Genomic DNA, 25891 nt, shown 5'->3' with positions numbered 1-25891 from the left:
CTAAACAGGAAGCAATTGTCTTTCTAACCTTTTTTTTTTTTCTTTACTAGCACTAAAAATAGATTTCCTCTACGCTGTCTGTGTCCTGGGGCCAGAGTCCGTCGGAGGCAGCAGCCACCCTTCCCAAAGGAAAGAGAGAGCTGAGAGCAGGAGAAACTGCCCAGCTGTCTCACCTTCCCCTTCACTTCCCTGCCTCCCAGGGGAGCCAGGGGCAGCTGAACTCAGTTTTTGTCAGCACCTCACTGGCCTTGGGCTGCTCTGTGCTGTTCTCTGCCTCTGCTCCTTTCCTGAAGCCCCCCAGCTGCTGGTGCCCTTGTCTGCAGGCCCACTCCAGATGTTCTCAGACACAGCTGCCAGGTTTTGGGCGCCAGGAGTCTGTCCCCAGGTGGGCGTGGGGCAGCAGGGGCACCCACAGCCTTTTCCTGAAAGGCTCCAGCCTTTGAGTACCCGGAGCAAGTCCTGGCACCAGCTTTGCCTTCGCTTCACTTCCACCTTTCATTTGAGTCATGTCAAAAATATCTGGGCTCTGTTTTACAGTGAGGGCACACCAGGATCAGTCTCTACTTTTCTCCAGTTTTGCTTCCAGAGCTCCCCAGACACTGATCTTTCCCACTGGCCAGCTCCTTTAGGGCTTTCTCCTAACTGCCAGCATTTATGTGGTGCTGCAATTACCCGACCCCATTTTCTCTTGCTGTCCTGGCCTCTCGGTGCTCTTTCCACAGCACTGCCAGAGAGTTTCTTTCCTCTGTCTGAGCCATGACCAGAGGAATTTCAGCTTCAGCTCCTCTAATTTCTTTCACAAATACTTTCCACTTTCCTGCAGCCATTTCCCAGACGTTAGAGAATTCCCAGGTCCCTCTGGGGTTTCGTTCTCTCCACGCCAGTTTTCCATAAATTGACAGTACTGATGTTACTCCTTCTGGCAGCTGATACCCCCCAACCCCGCAGACACTTCGATCAGGGCATCCCTTAGTGTGAGTCCTCCTCCTCCTCCCCAGGGGAGCTGCCCTGCCCCAGGCTCTGTCCCACGGGGCTCCAGGGACCTCTGGGTGCAGTTCCAGTGAGCACCAGGCTCGTGGCCGCTCTCCTGCACAGGGCGGGGTTTGCTTTCCATGACAGAGCTGCTGCTGAGTGAAGCTGCTCCATTTAATCCCTGCAGGGCTGGCTTTGGGATTTGAGCAGCCTTTGATGTGCTGGGAGATGAAACAACAGCCCTGCCTCCTCCTGCTGATGGCTGAGATGCCTTTGCTGCTGTGCCATTAAATGATTTCCTTTCAGAGATCATTTCTACATCACAGCCCAGGCGCATCATCTGCCTTTCTGGACTGAGGGGATGGCTCCTTTCTCCACGAGAACGACGCGTCTGCTTTTATTGCTATTTATTGCTGGTTTATTGCTGCCTCTATCAGCCAAGTTGCTGAGAAAGTTACCCTGTGGAAATTCCTTTGCATCTTACAACCATGTTCCCACTCTCCTGCATCATTCCATTTGCATCACTGCTGCAGAGCCGGGTGTGTAAATTAATTGTTTACTGACTGGAGGAGAGACAATAAATAAATAAACCCAGGACACTGTTGATTTGTGTCTGCCCAGGGTCCAGGTGAACACTCCAGGCAGGGCTAGGCAAGAAACTTCTCAGAAAAGAGGTTTTGTTGTTTAAGAAAACAAAAATCATTGAGTGTCCTGGAAGGTTCTGATATGAATTTGGATGAAATCAAAGTTTGCCAAAACCCATGTTAACAATGTATTGCATAACTAGTGCAGATAATTGTGCTCAAGGGAGAGAGAATTCCCCAAACAGCATCAGCAGTCGGGAAAAAAACCCAACCCCAATCTCATTGCTATTATGGAAAAAAAGGGAGAAAACTTTGGCAAAATGCAAAAGGAAAGTTTGGGCAGTGTAGGATCACAGAAATGCTGACTCAGACCAAAGTGCAGCCTCTGGTGCAGCCTCTGCCAGAGCCAACGGGAGATGCTGAGATAAAAGCACCAGAAGGCAGCAGGGATCTGTGAGATCCTCCCAGTCCACTTTCCCAGCTCCCAGCAATTGGCATCCCAAGGACTTCCTGAGCCGGCAGGGCCGTCCTTGGGTTGAGTATCCCCCGGCAGATTTGCTTCACGTGCTCTTGATGGAGCTGCTCTTGGGGCTCGTGCGGCACCCGCCGTGTCCCTGGCAGGGATCCGCGGGGATCCGCGGGGCACGGGGCATCCCCAGGGCAGCTGTGGCCACTCTGGGGACCCTGCAGGGGACAGGAAAAGGGGCCACACCTGGCACCGCTGGAGCCAGAGGTGTACAACTCTGCAGTTTGGGCAGACGTGTGGCCCGAAGCTGCTTTAGACCTGTGTCCTCTGCAGGGTCTGTTCGGTGCTGGCAGGAGAGGAGCATGAACCAGCAGCTCAGAAAGTTTCCGAGGCTGTTCCCAGTCCAGCTGCGCAGCTCAGCTGAGTTTCTGAGGGTTTTGGTGTCAGTGGGTAAATAAATGTTGGTTTCCTTGAAGTCGGTGGGATTTTCTCCAGTGATTTCAGCCTGGCTCTATCAGTGCTTCACTGGCTTGGAGTGGAAAGCAAAAACTTGGATGAAGTTGGTTTGGGGGCATGAATGCAGAAAGGACTAAAGTATTTTATAAATTCTTCTTGAATTGGTAGAAAACAAATCAGGAAAAATAAGTCAGTGCCTCCAAGATACATTAGACCTTTTGTTATTGAAAACTGCTGAATATAAAGTCTCGCTTTATGTTTTTTCTGGTGGAAATATTTTTTTCCAATACCCATTCCACCGGTGTAAATGTATTTATATATTTACATATATATCTATATATATTTATACATCTGCATGTGTGTTCTTTGAAGGAGCACTATTGATCTTGCACGAAGTGCAGCCAAACCATATCTTGCTCTCCTTTCCCTGGTGGCACGGTCATTTGAGAACGCCTGCTCTCCTCCCTGGACAGGCTCCCTCCAGCACTTCTGGCTGGTGGAAGGTGTGGAGAGGAGCGCTGCCCCAGCCCCGGAGCTCTGTCACCGCACTTTTGGCACGTTGTCAGGAGCGGAGCTGGGCGGGTTTGCTGTCCCGCTCTGGAGGAGCTCGGGAGCTCTCTGTGACCGCCGGCCCCGGTGCCTTCCCGGCCGTGCGTCCCGCTCTGCTGCGGGAACAGGCTGATGCTCTGTCCGGGATCTCAGACCCGCAAACCCGGGTCAGAGAACGTCTCCACCAGAGCCTGGATGGGACAAGACCTTTCCAAGACCTTTCTCGCTCAGCCCCGAGCGCGGGGGCTCCTCCCGGCACCGGCCCGAGGGGGACCAGCCCCCACCAGCCCCGCTAGCCAGCAATGTTGGTGGTGGCACAGACGTTCCAGCCCCCCGGATGGCACTGACAGGGTCACAGGGTGCACAGGGACGGCAGCAGCAGAGGAATTGGTGGGATTTTTGGAGGGGAAGGGAAATTGCGTCCTTTGGAATCTCGTTTCAGCCTCTCTGCCCCGACCCTCCCGGGCGCTCGGAGCTCCGCTCCCGCTTGCTGACGCTTGTGCCGGGACCCCTTCCGTGAGTGTGAGGAGCCCGTGCTGCAGGAACACGCCTCTGCTTGCCAGGAGAGAGGAGCCAAGCACGCTTCCCCAGCTCCCTTCTCCCAAGATTTACAGTCCCGGTGGCTGCGTGCCGAATTCCCTCGTTTGTGCAACAATGCGGGACGCGTCTGGAGCTGGTGGGGAGAGGGCAGGCGATGGGGACTGGTGTTAATGCTCAGGAGAGTGCAGGTCTCCTGGTGGCATTATTTGGGAGCTGGGGGGTGCACTCTGTGTGTGGGGCTTGTTTGAACAGACTGGCTGTGCTCGAGGAATGAGCGAGGGCGGCAGCGCAGCCACCCCTTCCTTCCCGAGCACCTGAGTCACAGAATCCCAGAATGGGTTGAGTTGAAAAGGATCTGAAAGCCCACCCAGTGCCACTCCTGCCGTGGCAGGGACACCTTCCACTGTCCCAGGCTGCTCCAGCCCCAGTGTCCAGCCTGGCCTTGGGCACTGCCAGGGATCCAGGGGCAGCCACAGCTGCTCTGGGCACCTGTGCCAGGGCCTGCCCACTCTCCCAGGGAACAATTCCTAATTCCCAATCTCCCATCCAGCCCGCCCTTTGGCAGTGGGAGCCATTCCCTGTGTCCTGTCCCTCCCTGCCTTGTTCCCAGTCCCCCTCCAGCTCTCCTGGAGCCCCTTTAGGTACTGGAAGGGCTCTGAGCTCTCCCCGGAGCCTCCTCCAGGCAGAACAGCCCCAACTCTGAACATCCTCCAAAGCTGTGGAAAATCGCACCCTCTGTTCAGTGCAAAGTTGCTCAATTCTACCTAATTTGGCTCTCAAGTGCTAAAAAAGGTCGACTACAAGTGCTGGAATGCTTCAGCTCAGCCAGATGCTCGTTCCCCAAATCCTGAGCCACGGATCCCGTCCGGAGCTGCACAAACCCTCCCGGGCCGGGCCGAGGGGACCCCGATGTGCGGAGCTCTGTCCTCCCGGCACGGGCCGGTCCTGCTCGCACAGCCCGGGGCTGCCGCGCCCCCGCTGCGGGACACCCCCACCCACCCACGGGGGCTGCTCGGCGAGCGGGACACGGCCGCCTCTGCCCCGCCTTCCTCCGCGGCTGCAGGGCAGCGGGGGCTCAGGAGAGCCGGCTGCTCGGCCCTTGGCCCCCTCACATCTCCTCGCCGCCGGGCGGGAGCGGCTCGGGAGCCGTGGCCGGGGAAGGCATCGGCTCCGTGAGCGGCTCCCGGGGGAGGCGGCGGGGCCGGGGCCGAGCCGGGCGCTGCCCCGTTTATAGGAGGGCGGCAGGCGGCGGCTGAGCCCTCCCCGTGCCGCAGACGCAAACGGGGCGGTGGCCCCGGTTAAAGGGGAAACTTGACAGCGCCGCCGCCCGCTCCGCTCCGCTCCGCCGCCAGCGCGCTCCGCTCCGCCGCGATGTGAGTACGGAGCGCCCGTCCCGCCGGGGACACGGGCTGGAGAGCCGGGAGGGACGGGAGCAGCACCCCCGCTCGGGGGTCCTCCAAGGAGAGGGGCCAGGGCAGCCCCCTCCTCTCTTCACCGAGGGGAGATGGGCTGGGGACAGCCCCCGCCAGCTCGGGAGAGGCTCCAGGGGAGCCTCTGCCGGGGAGGGAGCGGAGATGGGCTGAGGGCACCGCGGAGAAGAGGGGCCGAGGCAGCCCGGTGGGCTGGAAGGGGCAGGGGCTGACGCCCCCTGCTCCCCGCCCCCTGCCCTCTCCCCGGGGGTCGCCAGGGCAGATGAGCCCGGTAAAATTCCCCCTGGGGTGGGGACCGACAGAATCACCCACACTGCTCCCATGGGTGGGTGGGCAAGGCCCTCTGCCCCCTCTCCCCGCGGAGTGGGGCTGGGGCACCCTCGGGTGCGATGCCCGAGCCCGAGCCCTCCCCGGGCGGGGGGGGAAGCACATTCCCCTGGAGATGGGACCGGGTCCCTCTCGGGGAGAGGGGCTGGGGGAGCCCCCTGGGGACCGCCCCCCGTGAAGGCCCAGGGGAGGGAACTGGGAGGAGCCCCTTCGGTGGGAGAGGGGGAGCAGGCGCGGGGGAAGGTCTCGAGGGACCCCCGGGGATATCGGGGAGCGGCCGGGGGCTCGGGCCCGTCTCCGTCGGAGAGAACCCGAGCGCCGGGCACTGCCCCAGCAGCATCCCCCGCGCCGGGCGGGGCACAGCGGAGCGTTCCGGGGCAGACGCACGGACAGACAGACAGACAGACACACGCGCTCAGCATCATCCCTGTCCCGGTGCAGCTCTGCCCTCTACCACCGCCAAGATGCTGCTCCTGCTGCTGGGGATCATCGTGCTCCACGTCACCGTGCTGGTGCTGCTCTTCGTCTCCACCATCGTCAGTGTGAGTGCGGATTTCCCTGCTCCGGCCTTCCGCGGGGCACGGACGTGGCCTGGCAGGAGCAGGAGGGGTTATTTTTGTTTACGGCTGGTTTTACAGCCTGGCTGTTAGCAGGAAGCCTTTACGGGCTGGTTGCTGGGCTCAGTAGCGGTGGGATTTGGGAATCTGGGAGTTGGTGCTGCCAGGGGAAGCTGGTGGGATGCTTGACTGTGTTCTGTGGTGGGTGCTCAGGGCATCCACGTTGGTACAGAGACACAAGGACTGTTGGAAACGATCTCCTCATCCTCCCCAGGCTGGTTCACATCGAGGAGCAGCCTCGGAGCACCCAAAATCCCCTCCTTCGGGTGATGGTGCTCTCCCCTTTCATAAGGGAGCTCCACCTGCTATTGAGCTTCAGGCACAGGACCAGAACACCAGGCCGAGCAAAGCCCTTGGACGGGGCTGGCTGGGCACCGACTCCTCAGCACAGCAGCTCTGCTCCCCAGCTCTCCTCCTCTGGGGCTGGCCATAAGGCACAGCCTCTTTTTCCTAACGCGGCTTCCAAGGCTGAATCTGCGTGAGCAGCGGCGGGGCCGAGGGCTGGATGCAGCACAGAGGCTTCCCAGCCCTGTCCGGGGCTGCAGCCCAGCGAACACGTCAGCTGCTCGGGCGAGGCTGGACTTGGCTTTAGGCAGCTGCTCTGTGGAGCTGGTGGCTTCCAAGCTTGCTTCACCAGGGGCTTCTTTCCCGGTTTCTTTTTTATTTTTCTTTTTCGGGTTTTTTTTTGGGTTTTGTTTTTTTTTTTTTTTTTTTTGGTAACAGTCACGGAAAACGTTACAAAAATCTTCCGAGCCGTTAGGAATCACATGGAAGCTTTCAAATATCCCGGCCAGGCAGCGGGCGAGCCCGGCCGGGGAGGGAAGCGCGGCCCCGCGGGACTCGCTCGCGTTTAAAGAGCATAAAGAGCTTCTGTTCCTGCGCCGCCGGGGCCAAAGCAGTTAAAAACAAATTCCGGGACTGGCTTTCCAAAGCCCTCTCCACGGAAGGGCGCCTGGCCGGGGAGGCACGTGCGGGGCTGCTCGGTGCCGAAGCCCGGGGGGGACGCGGTGGCGATGGGGGGACACGGCCGGGGCTGGGAGGACACGGCCGGGACTGGGGGGACACGCCGGGGCTGGGGGGACACGCCGGGGCTGGGTGACACGGCCGGGGGTGGCTGCTGCCCCCGGGCCCTGCTCAGGGCTGTGTCTCTCCCGCAGCAATGGCTGGTGAACGGCGAGCACGCGGCAGACCTGTGGCAGAACTGCACCTCCGGAGCCTCCTTCCACTGCCTGGCATCCTCCTCCAACGGTGAGTGCCCCCGGGATCAGATCTGTGTCCCCGGGATCGGGGCTGTGCCTCTGGGATCAGATCTGTGCACCCACGGATCATATCTGTGCACCCATGGATTTGGGCTGTGCACCCATGGATCAGATCTGTGCTCCTGGAACCAGGGCTGTGCCCCAGGATCGGGGCTGCTCCTGCCCGCTGCTTTCATTCTCCCCTCAGCACCTCTGGGTTCAAGAGGGGCTTAGGACGAGGACTGGACCCGCTGCCCAGGGCTCTGCCTGGCTGCCCTCGGGCTGAGGGCAGCTCCTGGCAGCACCAGGGCAGGGTGACACGCTCAGCGACGCTGGCAGTGCAGCCCAGCCCGGCTCGAGCCCTTTTGGGGGTCTCCTGTTATTAGTACATTTTTCTTCTTGAACGTGGCACACACACGAGGTGCTTCGTGGGCCTGTCACCCTGCCGGAGGCTGAAGGGGTTGAAGGATGCACACGGGGCCCTGAGGACACCTGTCCCCCAGCTGGCAATCTGTCCTGGTTTGTGGTGGCACGGGCTGAGGTTCGGGCACACGCTGGCCCTGGGGTTTGCCGGGGGGCTGAGCTGAGTGCCCGGCCCTTCAGCCGGTGAGCTGCACAGCCGGGGCTGCACGGCCGCCGCGGGACCCGGCCGGGTGAAGGCTGGTGTCACACTGGGTGACATCCCCCTGAACTGTTTGCTGAGGTCAGCAGGGGAGGACAGTGTGCTGAGACACCGTGACACGCAGTTCCCAGGGTGACCAATGGCACCAGGAACACAAAATCTGTGTCAGATAGTTGGGTGAGCCCGTGCCTCAGTTTCCCTGGAAGACAGAGCTAATGCCAGCGGTGCTGGGACCAGCATTTGTTTTGTTAGCCTGGTTTTTGCTTTCCTGGGAGAACGGATTGTCCCGGTGCGAGCCCCAGTGGCAGCAGCCGTGAATCCCAGCGCCGTCCGTGGGACCGGGGCGCCCGGGGGCAGGAGCACATGGATGCCGTGTGGCCCTGGTGGGGGGACACAGTCACACGGGAGCGTTCGGCGCTCCCGGAGCGTCCCGCAGTGCCGACGGGCTGTGAGAGGGGTTCGGGAGACTCCCATCAGAGCCCGCATCCTTTGGGAGTGATCCACTCGTGTTACCGCGTGGGGAGGCGATGGCGCCGCGCTGTCCCCTCGCTGTCCCCACACTGTCCCCGCTGTCCCCATACTGTCCCCGCTGTCCCCACGCTGTCCCCCCGCTGTCCCCGCTATCCCCTCGCTCTCCCCACTGTCCCCGCTCTGTCCCCCCGCTGTACCCGCTATCCCCTCGCTCTCCCCTCTGTCCCCGCTCTGTCCCCGCTGTCCCCGCTCTGTCCCCGCTCTGTCCCCGCTCTGTCCCCGCTGTCCCCGCTCTGTCCCCGCTCTGTCCCCGCTCTGGCCCCGCTGTCCCCGCTCTGTCCCCGCTCTGTCCCCGCTCTGTCCCCGCTCTGGCCCCGCTGTCCCCGGGCTCTGCTCTCCCGAGCCCAGCGCGGGTCTCTGCTGACGCCTGGCGGTGTCGGGGCCAGCCGGAGCGCCTGGATCGCGTCCCGGGCGCGGAGCCCTCGGCGCCCGCAGCAGCCCCGGCCGGGCCGGCTGCTGCAGCGTCGGCAGCCCCGCTTCAGGGCCAGTCATGCGAGCTCCGAAACTGCTGAGCCCCTGCCTGTCCTGAAAGGCAGCGCCCGCCCCCAGCAGCCCCGAGCCCGGCGCTCTAAAGCCTCCCCAAATCTTCGCCTTTTCAAGCCTGCGCCGCTCGTTCTGGATGTTTACAGAGGCTCTGTCGGGGCTGTCAGTGCTGAGAGCAGCTCGTCCAAACCGTGCTTGGGTGGTTTCCGCACACCCGACGGTCCTGCCGCGGGCTGGGAGTGTCCCCTGCCCGTTCCCAGAGCCTCCAGAGCCTTTCCAGTGCTGATTTATCATCATTAAGGGATGATGGGCACGATGATCCTGTTGAAAGTGCAGCTGAGCAGCTGAGTTGGGTTGAGAGCCCCGATGCAGTGGGAGGTGCCCATGGCAGGTGGGGTGGAATGAGAGCATCCGTAACGTCCCTTCCAACCCAAACCACTCTGAAGTGCCCCCGTGGGCAGCTCTGTGGGTAGAAGCCCACTGTGCTCAAGCAGATCTCTGACAGCTCTCACCCATCCAAGGGCTCTGCTCTGGCAGCAGGACAAGGGGGTTTCGCTTGCACAAAAGCTTGTGCCCCATTCACCCTGAGGCCATGGGGTGGGAGCAGTGCTGTTGAGGACCTGCTTTCATCTTGTGGGGCCCTGGATGCAGGGTCCAGAGCCCACTGCTGCTGTAGGAATGTAAAATCAAAGGATATTTCCTGGGCTTATGTAGGGCTTTTCAGGTCTGTTGGAAAAACAACAAAAATACCACTTGGTCTCCTTTCCAGCAGGTCTTTTCTCCCCTGTCACTGCTGAAGAAGCTGCTGTCAGCCACTCTTTGGAGCAGCAGTGAGGTCACAGGGCAAGGACACTGTGGCAGAGCCACCTCCGAGGCTCACTCTTGTCTCCTGCCTCATCCTCACCTCTTTCCTAGGAATATGCATATTTTCAAAATTAGGAATGATCCCATACAAATACCACAAACCATCCTTGGTCACAGCTCTCAGAACAGAGGCTGTAAGCAGTGGGCTCCAGAGCCATAAAAATTCATTTCCCTAGGCCCAGGATGCTTCTGAATGGTTAATCCTGGAGTGCCAGGGTGCTCTGGGGAAACAGCAAGGAATCGTCCTTGGGAATTGTGGCAGAACTTTCAGTCTCTACATGGGAGCAGTTTTTGCTCTGGCCATCATGGTGGCCTTTGGGTGTGGTTATTTCTTCTTCTCTTTTCAGAAGGCAGTGGGAGTCAGTGAGTGGGATTTGGGAATTAGATGGTGTTGGGTCACCTGTGCTCATCATGGATGGGGATTTTGGCGGGGTGATGCTGTGGTGCCGTGTTAGTCTCAGCTGAACCTCCCCTGTCCTGTCACACAGGAAGCCGTTTCTTCGTGACCTCGGTGTGGTTTCCCAGCAAGAAGCAGAGCTTTTAAATCCAGGTGCCAGCAGGATTTGCTCTGGTTTCACCCCGGGGCAGGCTGTGGGCTGTGCTGCTCATCCCACAGACCATCCCGTGGGGATGGAGCAGGGAGCAAGGCAGCACCAGGCTGGGCACAGCGCTGCATTCGGGACTTCAGCAGCCCCTGGGCTCAGGCTGGGCTGAGCTCCCCGTCCCCAGCTCCCCTCGGCAGGGCTCAGCCCTGTGTGTGAGCCATCCCAGCAGGAGCCCCAGCACCTTCCCACTCCCTCTCCACGTACAACCGCCTGCTTGTCGCTTTGATTTTTGCATTTGCTGTTAGATAATGCTTTATTTTTCTTCGAGAGGCCGAGAACTATGGAAAAAATGTTGCAATCATTGCTTCGTTTGCGCTGTCAGACATTCCTGGAAAAGCCTTATCTCAGGAATTCAGCTCTGCTGCGGGGCTGTGGGTCGGCAGGGCCTCGAGCCAGCCAGGCTGAGCGGCCAGCAAGGGCTCTCCAGGAGGTTCCAGATCTCCAGACAGCCATGCTTCTCCCTCCAAAAACGGCCTTTTCTTTCCTCAGCTGAATGTCTTATGTGGGAAAGAAGCTTCTGTTCTGCTGCATTCCACTCTGCTTGTGCTGGGAGTGCTGAAAGTGGGGAGGCCGTGGGGATCCCCACGTCCCTCTGCAGTGGCAGGAGATGCTTCTCCTGTTGTCCTCTCACAGGTTCTCCTGTTGTCCTCTCACAGCTTCTCCTGTTGTCCTCTCACAGTTTCTCCTGTGGCTGGTTTGTCCACTGGCAGGCTGCTGGTTTGGGGCTGTGTTAAAGAGAGAAGGAGCCACTAAACCTTGGGAAGTGCCCATCACTGAGTGCCGGGGGCCCTGTGATGCCCCTGCTGCTTTGCTGATGTGGTGGCCACAAGCAAAGCCCAGCTGGTTGCCCAGAGCAGATTTTATGTACGCTGTCAATAACGGGTGACACCGGCTTAACTCGGGCAGGGCTGAGCCCTCTCTGCCAGCCCTGGGGACTGTAACTCGTCCCTTGGTGTTCTGAAAGCACCTGAGTCACAGAATCCCAGAATGGGTTGAGTTGGAAGGGACCTCAAAGCCCATCTCATCCCACCCCTGCCATGGCAGGGACACCTTCCACTGTCCCAGGCTGCTCCCAGCCTGGCCTTGGGCACTGCCAGGGATCCAGGGGCAGCCCCAGCTGCTCTGGGCACGTGTGCCAGGGCCTCACCTCCCTTTGGGTAAAGAATTTACTCCTAAAATCTAAAAATCTCCTATTCCAAGACAATATTTTATATTCCAGATCACTTTGTCCCATAATTCTCTTGCTTTCAATAGGAAAGGGATTTCCTCTGCTTAAAACCAATTCTTTATTGTTGAAGAGCATCTGATAAAGGAGAGGTTAGGAGCTGGTGCTGGTTTTTTCTCAGCTGCTCCAGATGTCTTTGGCCCCCATTTTTTCCTGTGAGAGGAGGGGTCAGACAGCTTTCCCTGCCGTATTTGTGTTCTGGCCCACAGAGGAATGGGAGGAAGAAGGCAACACGTGGGCAAAGGATGACTGTCAAACCAGAAGAAAGGGTGGGGTGTCCCCTGCAGAGTGTGGTGCTGGAAAACCCTTCAACCTGCAATTTTTGGCCTTGGTGAGCCCCTCAGATGCCGCTGTGGGCACAGGCTGAGTGACCCTGCCCCAGGCCTGTGGGCCAAGGCAGCACTGCTGCCCACTCCTGCTGCCTGGACTGGACATCCCTGGGAGTCCTTGGGAGGATGTGGGCACAGAACAATGGATCTGCCACCTCAGCACAGGCCAGCAGGAGGTCAGAGCCACCACGGCGAGGGAAAGGAGCTGCTGTGGGCTTTGCAGAGCTGTTGGAAGGAGCTTCTCATGGTGCCAGCAGCTTTCTGCTGCCTCAGCTGCGTCGGCAGCGCCTCTGCGGGATGTGAGCTCTGTGGGACGTCGGAGCGGGGCAGCTCTGGAGAGCTCTGCATGTCCTGGCCTCGTGGACTTCTTGGATGGAGCTTCAGGGAGAAGGAAAGGGAGGAGAGTCAAGAGGAAAAGAGGACGAGAGAAGAGGAGAGGAGAAGACAGAGGTTTGAGGGGTTCATCTCCATCGGAAGGAGCTGCAGGAGGGGAGCAGGAGGCCTTGGACAGGACTCGGAGCGCTGTGTTCAGTGACTGCCTCCCTGAAGCCCCAGGGTTTCCCTCCTGCTCATCCCCCACAAACACCTGGGGAGCCCTTTAGAATCCCCCTTTGCCAGGGGATTTCCAGGAGCACCCTGATCCAGCACAGCGTGGTTCCCAGGGGATGGAGATGGGAGGGTGGCAAAGGGGCAGCCGGGAATGTCTGACTGTGCCAGAGTGATGCTGGGCCACAGCAGAGAGAGCTGCATGGGAGCTGGGCTGGCCGTGGCTTTTCCCTGGGACAGAGCAGTGGCTCAGGGACAGACGGGGAGGATGTGTCCCCAGCTGGAGAGCAGAGCTGTCTCTGCAGCAGAGCTGTACAGCCCTGCAGCCCTGGGCTGAGGGGCAGGGCTGGGGCAGTGCAGAGCAGCACCGCTGGCACCGGAGCTTTTCTGGTCCTGGGGGTTCTCAGGGGCTCTATCTGAAGGGCAGCCCAGAGTCCTGCAGCTGTTCTGGTGTTTCTGCATCTCCAGCTCACCCTTTTCCAACCCTCTTGATCAGAACCACTGCAAGTCCCAGCCTTTTGCTGCAACCTGGCCACTTCAGAGGGGAGGATGTGAGCTGGGCTCAGGACCTCAGTCAGGCCTTGACACCTGAGAGTGTGCTCTGGAAAAACTCTGCTCAGAAATCCTGCCTTTTCTGGGCTGGTGCCTTTGTACCCGTGCTGCTCCTGACCCTGCTGAGATTTAACAACTTGCAGCATGGGAGCAGCAGGTGTTACAGCTGGGGGCATGAGTTTCCCTCCCTCAGCTTTGGCAGTGTATCTGATAGTTACCTCCCTAATGGATGTTTTCTTCCCCAGAAGTGGTTGATTTTTGAATGTACAGAGCGTACACACTTGGCAAAGGGAAAGCTCCATCTGCAGAATGTTCCCATCAGCTGCAGACCCCAGCATGGAGGGGTTTTTAATGCACAGCATTCATTTAGGGACTCCTTACAGCAGTGGATAGGCTGAGTGCTCAAATAAATGTCTTCAGTGTGCACTTTGTTCTTCCTCCTTGGCTGGGGCCAAAGAGGGTGGGAGAGTGTGAATTAAACCCTGGGGAAGCAATGCCTGTCCTTCAAGGCCTCTGCTCCTGGCCAAGGGCATATTTTCCCTGCCCTGTCAGTCCTGTCAGGGCATAAAACCTCTCTGCAAGCAGGGCTGGGGCTCTGCTGCCAGGGGCTGCGTTGGCTGCTGTCTCTCTGGGAGATTCAGTTGCAATTTCTGGGCTCCAAGCTCCAATTTCTGCTCTGGGTTTCTTTCTTTCGTGCTGGATTTTAGGGCAGTGAAACATGGTCTTTATCTTCCCAGGGCTGAAGTCTTCTCCCTGCTGTTGTAAGTAGTGCTGTGAGCACATCAGGGCCTGCAGAACTGAAAGGAAAATTCAAATTTGTTTTGTAAGAATTCCTTGCTGTGTCTCTGGCTGCCTGACAGGGCTGTTAACCCAGTCTGACTGGGTCTCGTCTGGAAGCGGAGTGCAGGGTGTTATCTGTCCTTTCCATGCTGCTTCCTCTTCTCCTTCCTCCTGAAGAAAAAAGATATAAACAGAGCTGAAGAGATGCAGGGGAAAAAATGGGATAACGAGCTCACTGCCCAGGGGAAACCACAAATAACAGCCTGGCAGTAAACAGTGCTGACAGCCCAGCTGCAGCTCTGGGAAACTTGCTGTGTTTGAGATCCCGAGGGCTGGACACAGCACCAGCAGCACAGGGGTTAAAGGCACGTGGGGCTGAGCAGGTAGAAACCCCACCTGCAGTTGTAGGGGTGATCTAAAATGTAATAAAGGCAATTAGCTGTCCCAGTGCAGCTGGAGTCTGTGGGCAGCTGGCGTGGAGTTAATGGATCTCTGGAACTTGCTCTCGTGGGTCGCAGTGCTGGGCTGGGATCCTGCCCTTTGTTTTCACAAAGCAGGCCAGCAAAAGTCAGCAAAGGGCTGGATGTGAGCTCAGAGCTCTGGTCTGTGGGGTCAGCTCCTGATTTCCCTGCTCCCAGGCTGGCTGCCCAAACCCTCCGGCCACGGTGGGCTCCCTTTCTCTGCCTCTGACATGGCTCTTTATCACAATGGGATTTTGCAAAGCCCCTGTAAATCATTTGCATTCAGAACCAAAAACCAGGCAGGGGAGGCGGATGCAATTAAAGGGCAGCTCAGCTCAGCTCAGCTTTCTGTCTAGACAGCTCTCTCCTAAAATAACCAGCAGTGGGAGCATCCACCTCCCAGCAGAAAGGCTCCTCTCGGGCTGGATCCCGTGGCCTTTGCCATCACAAAAGACTTGGCTTTCTGCTCCTGGATGGAGCTGCAGGTCTTGGCTTAGGCTGAGCCGGTGCCCGGAGCTGGGGAGGGCTGAGAGGAGAGCCCAGCTGGGATGGGAATGGAGGGAGGTGCAGTTCAGAAGCTGCACATCCTCCAACCACTTCTCTGGTCTGATCTGAGTGAGGATTTCAGATGACTTTGGTGGTGCTGGAGCTGCCTCACGCTGTTCCCACTGGTGGAGGAGAGCCAGAGCTGAAGGGGCAGGTAGGGCTGAGGCAGGGGTGTTCCCTGCCTGGCAACCTGAGACAGGGGAAATCCATTGGACATTTTGTGTGCACATTGCAGTGAAATCCACCCTGGGATTTCCTGGAAGCAGCAAAAGCTGCTCCTTTCTAAGGAATGGCACTGCCAGGGCACTGGCGTGAGGGAAGGGCAGCAGCTGGAAATGGGAAGTGTGACAGGAGGAGAAGGACCAGGCTGGCTGTGAGGAGCAGGGGCTGCTCTGGGTGGTTCCAGAGCTCTGGGAGCAGGGCCTGTGTCTGCTCCATTGCCTGAGTGCCCAGAGACAAGAGGCAGAGACCAGGGCTAGGAGTCCTGGTCCAAAGTCAGACCCAGAGGCGTGAGTGAGCGGCGGGTTTGCTGGCAGGGCCGTGGGTCAGCTGCCAGCCCAGCTGGAGGCTGTGCCTCACCCTGCTCCGAGCCCCGCTCTGCCCTCCCGAGCGTGGCTCACGGGGATTTGGGGACGCGTGGTCAGTTCTGCGGGGCAGACCCTGCCCTGGACAGTCCCCGTGGCCCCCTTTGCTGCTCCGAGGTCGGATGTGGTGAGCTGAGGGCTGAGCCTTGTTTGGAGGTTTTGCTGCAGGAGCCGACTCTGCAGGCAGGGCACTGAAACTGGTGGGAGTAAAAGTGTAGAGGAACGTGGGGCTGAGTCTGAGGCTTCAGTGCTGCCTAATCCCATCTGAGGATCCAGCCCCAAGCAGGAGTGTTCTGCCTTTCACTGGGTGGTTTGTGCCTCAATTTACCTGCACCGAGTCCTGCATTCTGATTTCAAACTTTACAAGGAAAGGGGAAGGCAGATGTATTATTAGTGAGCACTGCCTCTTTCTGTCAAGCTGCAGCAGCTCACAGCATGGCGCTGCATTTTGCTTGTTTATTTATATTTTTACGTGAGGAGTTACACACCCACTAGGCCTGGAAATAGCTGAGCAGTGACTCACAGGGGCTGGTTTAACTGGCCTGCTCTGGGACACAGCTGCGCTTGGCAGCTGGGGAGGACTTCCAGAGGGCTCAGCTCCACAGGGGCAGAGGGTGTTTTTGTCCCGTGTGTGTATCTGCCCTCGGAGCTCGGCCAGCGCGGTGTCCCGGAGCCTGCTGCGCATGCTTTGGTGTTTGCAGCACAGCTCAGCAGCCGGGCCTGGCCGGAGCTGGGGCAGAGGCTCTGCCTGCTCTCTGCAGGTCGGGGTTTGTCTCTGCTCCGTTTTGTGGCCAGCGTTCCCGCAGCAGTGCCCAGGCCTGCCATCGCGTGCTGGGGGCTGGCAGCTGGGCAGCGCCGGGCACGGCCCCGGCTGCTCCCGAGCCCCGTGGGCTGGTGGCAAGGCCGTGGGCATGGCAGGGCCCCGCGGGGCCCTCGCTGAGGTGTCTGTGTGTCTGTCTGTCCCCAGAATGGCTGCAGGCTGTCCAAGCCATGATGATCCTCTCCGTCATCTTCAGCGTGCTGTCGCTGTTCCTGTTCTTCTGCCAGCTCTTCACGCTCACCAAGGGCGGCCGCTTCTACATCACCGGAGTCTTCCAGATCCTGGCGGGTGAGCGGGGCCGGCGGCTGGCACTGCCCGCTGCGGCAGGGAGAGGGCAGGGAGAGGGCAGGGAGGGAGGAACAGCCCCCGGGGCACACCGGGAAGGGAAGGGAAGGGAAGGGAAGGGAAGGGAAGGGAAGGGAAGGGAAGGGAAGGGAATAATTTGGGGGTGTTGAGGATGGGATCCTGGGAATCCAGCTCTTGGGCCGTTGTGCATCCAGGATCTTCTGCCCTTGCACAGGGGAGGGGCAAGCAGGTTTGTGCCCCAGGAAGGGAGGCTCTGGAGGGACAGGGTGCCGGGGCACCGGGGCAGAGCTGGGGGCAGTAGATCACAGGGATGCTGGAAGGAGAGCTCTGCCTGTTCCCCAGGACTCGAGTTGGATGTTGTGTCCAGGGTGGCTGTGCTGACCCTGGGACCTTTCACCAGGCTGGGTGAGGCTTCCACAGCTGCTGGCAGGGTGGGGAGAGTCCTGACAATCCTGTTTTGGCAAAAGAGGGCACGGTGATTATTTATAAACTTGCCATGAGGGGGCCTGGTGCTTTCCCCATGAGCACAGAGCCCTGGAGCTGCAGGGTGAGCTCTGACTTGGACTGTCAGCTGTTATTTTTAACTCTTTGAGAGCTCAGTGCTGGAAAGGAGCCACAGCTCACATCCTGTGCTGCAGCTCCCCAAATACTGATGCTCTAAAGCCACTGGTTCTGTTTATGCTTCTACGTATGAAACCAGTGGAGAGGATTTTCAAGAGTTCAGACTAAAAAATGTAATGGTGCTTCGAGGTCCTGCCTGCTTTGGGACAGAGTGTCTGTGAAGGAGACTGGTTCTTTCCTAGAGCTTTAGATGTTAAACGAGAAGTCACCCAAGGTCCTGCTGTTTTATCAGTGGAAAAACTCATTCACTGAGTTTAGACTTTAAACTTTCTGGGCATCCTCTAAGCAACTGGCCTTCCCAAACACTGGCGGAATCCAGAGCTAAGCTTTATTGGCATGAATTCATGAGGAGTGGATCTGCTTGGCTGCGGTGCTGGTGGAGTTCAGATCAGTTCACCATCTCTGGAAAAAGAGATGTGTGGAAACTCCTTAGAGCCATGGAGCCAAGGAGGGGAAATGGGCATTAATAATGCAATTACCTGCCTGAGAGCTCTCTAATAGCCCTGGGAGCAGAAGGCTTCTCTCTGCTGAGTGATTGCTGTGAGCCCTCATTGCCGGAGGAGCAGAGCACAGGAGTGCAGCCCTCCTGTCTGTGCCGTGCTGGGTGTCCCAGGGGATGCAGGGTCACACCTCAGTCTCTTTGGGCTGTGGGTTAACGCCATGCCCAGCCACCGTGAACGACAGAAAACGTGTGTCCTCATCCACCTAGGTTCCCTGTGGCCAGGGGAGCTGTAGGCAGAGCTCTGGATCCAGGTGCACCAGGCAGAGGTGGGCACTGGTGCCCATCCCCACTGTTCTCCCTGGCCAGGGCTGCAGCAGGAGGCTCAGGCCAGTTTTGATCTTTGTGACCTCAGTCAGGAGACAGGACATGGCTGTGCCAGCACTGCCAGGACATCCCCCCTGGAGGTGGGGACAGCTTTGGTCACAGGAGCTGAGCCTGTTCTGGCCTCCTCGCTGCTGTGGGAGCCAGGGCAGGAGCACTGGGCACTCCTGGGTGGCAGAGCTGGGCAGTGCTTCCCTGAGAGCCAGGGAGGAAGGCAGGGGCTGGCACCCACTGCAGGCACACCAGCGAGGGCAGGGCAGGGCAGAAAGAAAAGTGTGAGGCCACTTTGGTCTGTGGTGCAGCAGCCAGGCAGGATCATCCCCAGCACCTCCACACTGCTTGGAATCACCCACAAAGCCTGGCTGCATCTGTCCTGATGGGATCAAGGGCATCACAAGGCCTCAAAGGCTCCCCTGCATCCTTGGTGGGTCCAGCATACCCATGGGTCCAGCATATCCACATCCTGAGCTACTCCTTGTAGCTCAGCATGGCAGAGATGTGAGTTTGGGCCTCTCAGGGTCTGACCCAACTCCTGCATCCTTCTCATCATCGCTTTTGTCTCTTCCCTCCCACCCCTCTCACCGCAGAGCTGTGGGCTCAGCTCCAAGGCTGTGTCTGCCCTTGTCCCACGGCTGTTTGCAAACCCCTGGTCTGGAGAGCTGCCCCGGAGCTCTCCCAGCCCAGCCCGGCTCCTCTGCAGGGCTGGGGCTGCCCCGGCACGAACAAACCCTGGGAACAAGTGTCGGGAAATGTTCGCCCTCCTGACCTCCAGAGCCAGGCTGCAGTGTGCTCCCGAAGCCAGGCTCTGCAGGGGTGGTGGATGCATTGCTGCTTGCAGCTGGCTGCAGCTGGGGCTCCCTGCCCAGCGTGTTCTCAGCCTAGAGCAGGGCAGGTGCCCCCCAAGCTCAGCCATGGCCATTGCTTGCAGCTGGCCACACAATCACTGCTGTATCCGTGGCCGTCTGGAGGTGACGGGGTGGCCACACGCCTGTCCCTGTCCCCAGACAATGGCCGTGCTCTCTCTCTGTGCCTGGGCCGGGCAGTGGGAGTTGGCTCTCGTGCTCGGAGAATGGAAACGGCTCCAGCAGCGCCGTAATGAAGTGAATTCCCACTTGTGCACTTTCCCTGAACAAAAGGAGCAGTGTCAAGTGGAATTACAGCTCAAATATCACCGTGCTGAAATGTAGGTGGTCCTGAGCTCCGGGCAGGGGATTTGGAACTCGGCTCCAACAACAGCCCCACGGCCGGATAATAGAACTACTGGGACTGACTCAAAGAGCTCGTTTGGGGCAGGAATAGAGGTGGCTTTGTGCGAGCTCTGGGCGGTGCCCACCCCTGATGGGGGGCTGGCAATGACGCTTACATGCTGCCCACCAGGGCTGGGCACCGCCGGGACCCCCACGGGCCCTGCCTGGGCCGGGCTGCCATGAGGGGCGAGCAAGGGCACAGAAGGGTTTGCAGGGAGCTGGGCTTTCAGGGAACGGGGTTTTCAAGGAGCAGCATTTTCAAGGAACAGGGTTTGTGGGGAGCAGGGTTTTCAGGGAACAGGGTTTTCAAGGAACAGGGTTTGTGGGGAGCAGGGTTTTCAGGGAACAGGGTTTTCAGAGAGCAGGGTTTTCAGGGAACAGGGTTTTCAGGGAACAGGGTTAGCAGGGACCAGGGTTTTCGGGGAACAGGGTTTTCAGGGAACAGGGTTTGCTGGAAATGGGGTTTGCAGTTGAGCTTCTGGTGCAGCTGTGAAGGATGGGGGATCACAGCCAGAGCATCCTGAGGCCCCGTTGGGTTTGTGGATTTTATCACCTGGAGAGGTGATACAGAAACACTGCTTTGGAAGCCCAGCTCTGTGTCTGCCCTCTTGCAGCACTGCAGGGAGGTGGCTCAGGCCAGGGTTTTACACAGGGCACCAGGGGAGCGGGGTTGGTCTGGAGCAGCAGCCCTGGGCTCCTGAGGGATGGGTTAGCCCAGGTGATGCTCCAGCTTTGTCTGCTCCAGAACCTCTGGCTTTATCTCTGAGCATGGCAGAGACATCCCTGCTCACCTCCAGGCAGACCAGAGCCCACAGCATCACCCCCACACCCCCAGGGACAGGATCCAAGGGGGCAAGACACAGCCAGCTCCCTTCTGAGCTGAGCTGTGCTGTGCTGAGCTGTACTGAGCTGTGCTCTGCTGAGCTGTGCTGAGCTGTGCTGTGCTGGGTGACCCTGGGGCCCCGGCAGGGCCTGGCCCGTGCCACCACTGACGTCCCCCATGTCACCCTGCAGGGCTGTGTGTGATGAGTGGCGCTGCCATCTTCACAGTGAGGCACACGGACTGGCACCAAGCCTCGGAAAACACCTCCTACGGCTTCGCCTACATCCTGGCGTGGCTGGCCTTCCCCCTGGCCCTGGCCAGCGGCATCATCTACGTCATCCTGCGGAAGCGCGAGTGACGCCGCGGGACGTGGCCGCGGGACGGGGCAGCCGCGACGTCCCCGCAGCCGACGGAGGCGGGGGAGAATAGATGAGGAAATGGAAAAGAAAATTAACCAAAAAAACAAAAAAAAAAAGGAATAAACCCTCCCACCCAAGCCAAACCCAACCGACCCCCAGAGGAAACACTCAAAGGGTTCCTTGTTAATTGAAGATGTATATAGTATCTATGGTTTAAAAAACCTATTTATAACACTTTTTACATATATGTACATAGTCTTGTTTGCTTCTGTTGACCATGTGCTGTTTTAAAGCCTAAAGCAAGTGCCTAAGGAACTCTCACTCCTAACAGTGTAACAAGAGCGCGGTGATTTTTCTCTCATGCAAAATCCTCTTTGAGCTGAACTCTCCTGCCCTGTCCCAGCCCGCCAGGACCCCCAGCTCTGGCTTTGGGCCAGCGTGGATCAGCACGCCCGGTTCCACAGCCGGGGGCCAGGCCTGCTCCTGCCACACGCTGTGATCCGAGGGCACGTCCAGATCTGATGGGAGACGCTTCCAAAAGGTTTGAAGGATTTCGGAGCAAAGGCTTTGATTGCCCCAAGTGCCTAAATGACTTACGTGCCTAAGTCCCGATGCCTTGCCGCCACACCCGCGGGGAATTTGGGCTTTTAAATCACTTAGGCCGAGCTGCAGTCCAGCCCGGGTCCCAGCCTGGAACGTGCTCTGCCCTTGCCGTGGAGCTAAAGTGCCCTGAGGAAGCAGCCAGCCCGGGCTCTCCCTGAAATCCAACCCCAGATGTATGAAATGGTGCTATCTATTTACCATTCCTTACCCTGCTACGCCACTTAACCTTAGTCACTGGAAATTCAGTTAACGACCTTGAGGTAAACAAGCTAAGAAATGAGAAATAATTCTGTGTAATATAAATGAGCTATAACTGCTTTTGTACTTAAGATTTGCTCTTACTATTATTTTTAATAAAGCATTTATAACCAAGATTCCTTTTCCCCTCTGTGGTGCAGAGGAACAGAAGCAGCTCTGGCCTGGAGCCTGTGGGGCTCTGGCACCGGAGCGAGGTGTGAGTCCTCTGTCTGTCAGCAAAGAGTCTGGCCATGAATGGAACAGGCACCAGCACAGACCCCGGCTGCCTCTGAGGACTCCAGACACTGCTGCTTTTTTTGGTTAATCCTGAGGTTTTTTGGAGTTCTACTTTTTTTTTTTTCTTTTTTGCTTTGCTTTTCTGATTTTATACCGACTGTGTGGACTAAGAAGCAATGAAATAAAAGTCAGAATAACTCAGGTGCTTCTGCTTTTTGGGGGTTTGGGGGCTGAGAGGTGGACTCTGCTCCACCAGCCTGCTTGCGCAGCCGTCCCGTGGAATCATGGAATCAGTGATTTGTGTTGGAAGGGACCTCAAAGCCCATCCTGTTTCCCTGGCTCTCCACCGGGGCTGCAAACGCGGCACAGCTCGGTGGGGATGGGGGCTGCTGGGTGACCCCCGCACCAGGGTGCTCCTTTGCCCATTTTCCCCGTTATCCCCCCGTTATCCCCCCATAATTCCCCCCGTTATCCCCCCGTTATTCCTCCCCGTTATTCCCCAGCCCGGTCCCGTCGGTCCCGGCCGAGCGCGGAGCGCGGGCGCCCTCCTGTGGCGTCGGGCGGAGCGGCGGCTGCGGCACCGCCGAGCCCCGCCGGGCCTGGGGACAGGGACGGGACTGGGGACAGAGCCGGGACTGGGGACAGGGACGGGACTGGGGACAGGGACGGGCCTGGGGACAGGGACGGGATTGGGGACAGGGACGGGATTGGGGACAGGGACAGGCATGGGGACAGGGACAGGCATGGGGACAGAGCCGGGACTGGGGACAGAGCCGGGACTGGGGACAGGGACGGGATTGGGGACAGGGATGGGATTGGGGACAGGGACAGGCATGGGGACAGAGCCGGGACTGGGGACAGAGCCGGGACTGGGGACAGAGCCGGGACTGGGGCTAACTGAGCCAGGCCTGGGGACAAACACAGCCGGGCTTGGGGATAAACACGGCTGGCATCCAGGGGCAGCCACAGCTGCTCTGGGCACCCTGTGCCAGGGCCTGCCCACCTTCTCAGGGAACAATTCCCAATTCCCAATCTCCCATCCAGCCCTGCCCTCTGGCAGTGGGAGCCATTCCCTGTGTCCTGTCCCTCCATCCCTTGTCCCCGGTCCCTCTCCTGCTCTCCTGGAGCCCCTTTAGCCCCTACAAGGGCTCCGAGCTCTCCCCGGAGCCTTTCCTTCTCCAAGTGAGCACCCGCAGCTCTCCCAGCCCGGCCCCTGGGCTGCTGTGCCTGCGCTCAGGTGGTGGAGACGGGCTGCAGCTCCCAGGCTATGTTCAGCAGCACGGGGAGCTGGCTTCCCTCCGAGGGCATCACTTACTGCCCACTGGGAGTGAATGTTGAGGAGTTAAAGTCTGTAACAAAACCACGAGCTGCTCCCGAGGTCTGCATTGCCGCCTGCTGCCCGGGTGTGTCTGCGCCAGCTCCGGGCCGGGCCGGACTTTGTTCACCAAGCCTCGGAGAACTCCAGGGTGGAGAGTCCCAGCGCTCCCGTGCTAGGGAAAAGCCTTCCCTGGACATCCCCGCGCTCAGTCTGCCCTCCCTGCACGCTCCGGCCACAGCACTCGCCCTCTGAGCGCCCAGGAATCGCTCTGCACGGGCTGGGCAGCAGCAGGGTGGCGAACCCAGGCCGGGGGTCCGTCCCCTCCCCGAGCCCTGCGCTCCCCGCTCCGGGGGCAGCGCCGGGGCAGACCCGGCCTTTGTGCCGGATCAGCTGCGAGCATCGCCGAGCTCAATGCGCCTCCGGATTTCAGCGCTCCCTGGGGCTACAGCCCAATTAAAATCCAAACAGCCCATAAAGCAGCGAGCTGAGCACAGCAGCAGCGGCGCGGCACGAACCGGCAGAGGGGTGAAAAAAATATTAGGGAAGTTTCTTTAATGTGTGTTGTGTCATAAAAGCAATTGTTTAAATGGCTTTCGCGGCGTTCTCAGCAGTAAATACTCCTGGAAAACGCGCTGAGCAAATCTCATCTCCCTCTTTCATTTACTGCCTTGTAAATTGAAAAATTACGGTGGGAATGGGAGGCGTGGGTGCCCGGGCACAGCTGCGGCTCCAGCCCCGCTCCGGCCGGGCGGGGGCGGCCCCGGCCCGCGCACCGGGAGCGCGGGGAGCCGAGCCGGGACGAGCCGAGCCGTGCGGGGCCGAACCGAGACGGGCGGGGCCGAGCCGGGCCGGGCCCTGCCCCGAGGGACCCGGGACACGGGACCCGGGACACGGGACACGGAACCCGGGACAGGACACGGCTCGGCCCCAGCGCGGGCTGCAGCAGCCAAGCCTGGGCAAAGGGGCTCCCTCTGCCCGCTCAGGTGAGACCCAGCTGCCGAGCTGCTCCCCCCGGGATCCACCCTCTGCTCCTCCTGGGATCCATCCTCTGCTCCCCCCGGGATCCACCCTCTGCTCCTCCTGGGATCCATCCTCTGCTCCCCCCGGGATCCACCCTCTGCTCCTCCTGGGATCCATCCTCTGCTCCCCCCGGGATCCTTCCCCTGTTCGCCCCCACCGCCGAGGCTCTTCCTGCCTTTCCAGCCTCCCTGGGCTCCCAGAATTAACCAGCCACTTCCCGCAGGCCGATGAAAGGATAAAAGCTCCGTGCTGTCCCTGGTTTATTTGCTTCCTGGGGGATAATTCAACACATTTAGCTTTCCCCAGGGGTGAGCTTTCCTGGGGGAATCTTTGGCTGGCACTTTGCAGGATGGTTTTATTGCTCCTCTGCAGGCACTGGGTGGGGAAAGGCTTTATTTTAAAGTCCTTTAACTGCTTCATTACAGTCTTTGTTGGTCATGTTTCCTTTCATATCCACTTTTTCAGCTTTCATTTCCCAGGGCTCCCTCTTATCTGCCTTTGGAGACAGCCCTTGTAAAAAAAAAAAAATTAAGAAAGGGAAATCAAACCTCAAAGCTCTGTCCCTGGGCTGCTTTCAAGAGAAAGGCCCCTGCCCCTTTTCAAACCTCTTTTGGGAGGAATAGATCCCAACCCGGCGTGCGCCACAATCCCCAGGAAAGCCTTTGAAGTAAATTAACCCAAATTAGTGTCTGTGATATAGATGAGCAGAGGAGCCCCCGCTGCGTCCCCGGCTTGGCCCTCGGCGCAATCTTTAACCCCTGTCCTGGCTCCCCTCGCCTCTAATTGACCGTGAAGTGCCTGGGGGTGGCTCGGCGGGATCCCATCTGCCCTGTGCAGGGCAGGGTCCCCACTCCGAGGGGATGGGGGCTTTAACAGGCCGAGCAAGGCTGGGATAATGAATTACCTCCCACATCATCTTCCCTGTGCTCAGTGTCCAATTCTGCTGCTTCTTCTCTCTTGTTCCCCCTTAATGAGAGCCCCCCTGAGCCCGGGGGCATCCCAGGCCTGCCCCAGAGCCCCGGAGCTGCTCCTGACCCCAGCTCAGCCCAGGAGGCTCCTGAGCCCAGCACTGACAGCCCTGCAGGGTGGGCTTTTTGTGTCCCCGGGCTGTGACAGAGCCAGGGGGGCTTTTCCTGTCCCCGGGCTGTGACAGCCCCGCAAGGAGAAGAAGTCCTGGACTTCTCTGACGGATGCCTGGGCAAACCCAGCAGTGCCATGGTGGGGTTTAATCCAGGGCAGAGGGAAGAGCCAATAAATCTCTATGAAAGCAAAAGGTGTCACCAGCCAAGGTGTGCAGAGGGTGAAGGGATTACAGGCAGGGCAGGTGACCCTCACTCCAGGTCACACGGGGTTATCTTGGAACATCAGGCATGGTGTGAGACTCCCCTGCATGGAAAACCTGGATTTGTACCTAGGAAATGCAAGGAGACACCTTTTAGCTGTGAATCAGAGCAGCAAAAGGAATTTCTCCTTGCTGAGGGTGGTAGGAGGAATTATTGGTTGTTTTAAGTGGTCTCAGTGAATTCTTCAGGTGCTCAGAGGAGAGACATGAGGAGCGGAAGCAAATGACAAGAATAAATCCGACTGGCATCTTCCCAGGGCCTTGCAGGATGTCCTGGTGTGCCAGGGTCACTCGTGCCTTGGCTTGGAGCTTCCCAGGGCTGGGCAGTGCCCTGATGAGCCCCTGCTGCTCCGCCCAAGCCTCTCTCAGGCCCTCTCCTCCCCCTGGGACAGACTGAGGAGGGAGCAGCACCCGGTGCAGGCACTCAGGCAGAGCTCAGCCAGGGCTGCAGGATCCATCCTGCCTGAGCTCTGGCCGAGATCCCTCAGATCCTGCAGATCCCTCTGGCTGCTGCTCCCCCGTCAGCAGCCCCGGGCTGGAGTGATGCTTCCCCTGCTGCCTCCTGGGCTGGCTGGATCCCAGCCGGGCCCTTCCAAACCTGCCCAGGGGACCTGGGCCACTGGGGAGAAGGGTGGGGATCCCCAAGTGCTTAAATATTCGAATCACTCCATCTTCTGGGAGATAATACTTTTAATTTTCACCACACAAAGAATATGTCTTGAAGCAGAAGGGGTTAGCCTAATTCATCATGCTTGCTCTGCCCACAATACCAGGGCTGACAAGCAGAACATTTTAAAATGAGAGAAGTGGACATAATTAATGCTCATG

General features: G+C 58.9%; 1 protein-coding gene across 1 annotated transcript; it reads left to right on the top strand.

The window, feature by feature from the left end:
• Positions 1 to 4671: 4671 nt before the first annotated feature.
• Positions 4672 to 21283, top strand: PMP22 (peripheral myelin protein 22). Its single transcript, XM_021539067.3, has 5 exons — positions 4672 to 4940; positions 5766 to 5866; positions 7099 to 7189; positions 16275 to 16415; positions 20139 to 21283. The coding sequence occupies exons 2-5, from the start codon at positions 5789 to 5791 to the stop codon at positions 20303 to 20305; spliced, it is 477 nt and encodes a 158-aa protein (XP_021394742.1). The 5' UTR covers positions 4672 to 4940; positions 5766 to 5788; the 3' UTR covers positions 20306 to 21283.
• The last annotated feature ends 4608 nt before the right edge of the window (positions 21284 to 25891 follow it).

This window comes from Lonchura striata, chromosome 19 (genome assembly GCF_046129695.1).
Source record: "Lonchura striata isolate bLonStr1 chromosome 19, bLonStr1.mat, whole genome shotgun sequence".
In the NCBI taxonomy this organism is placed as follows: Eukaryota; Metazoa; Chordata; class Aves; order Passeriformes; family Estrildidae; genus Lonchura; species Lonchura striata.
Note: the sequence above shows the minus strand (reverse complement) of the source record. Positions and strands in the feature narration are given on the sequence as shown.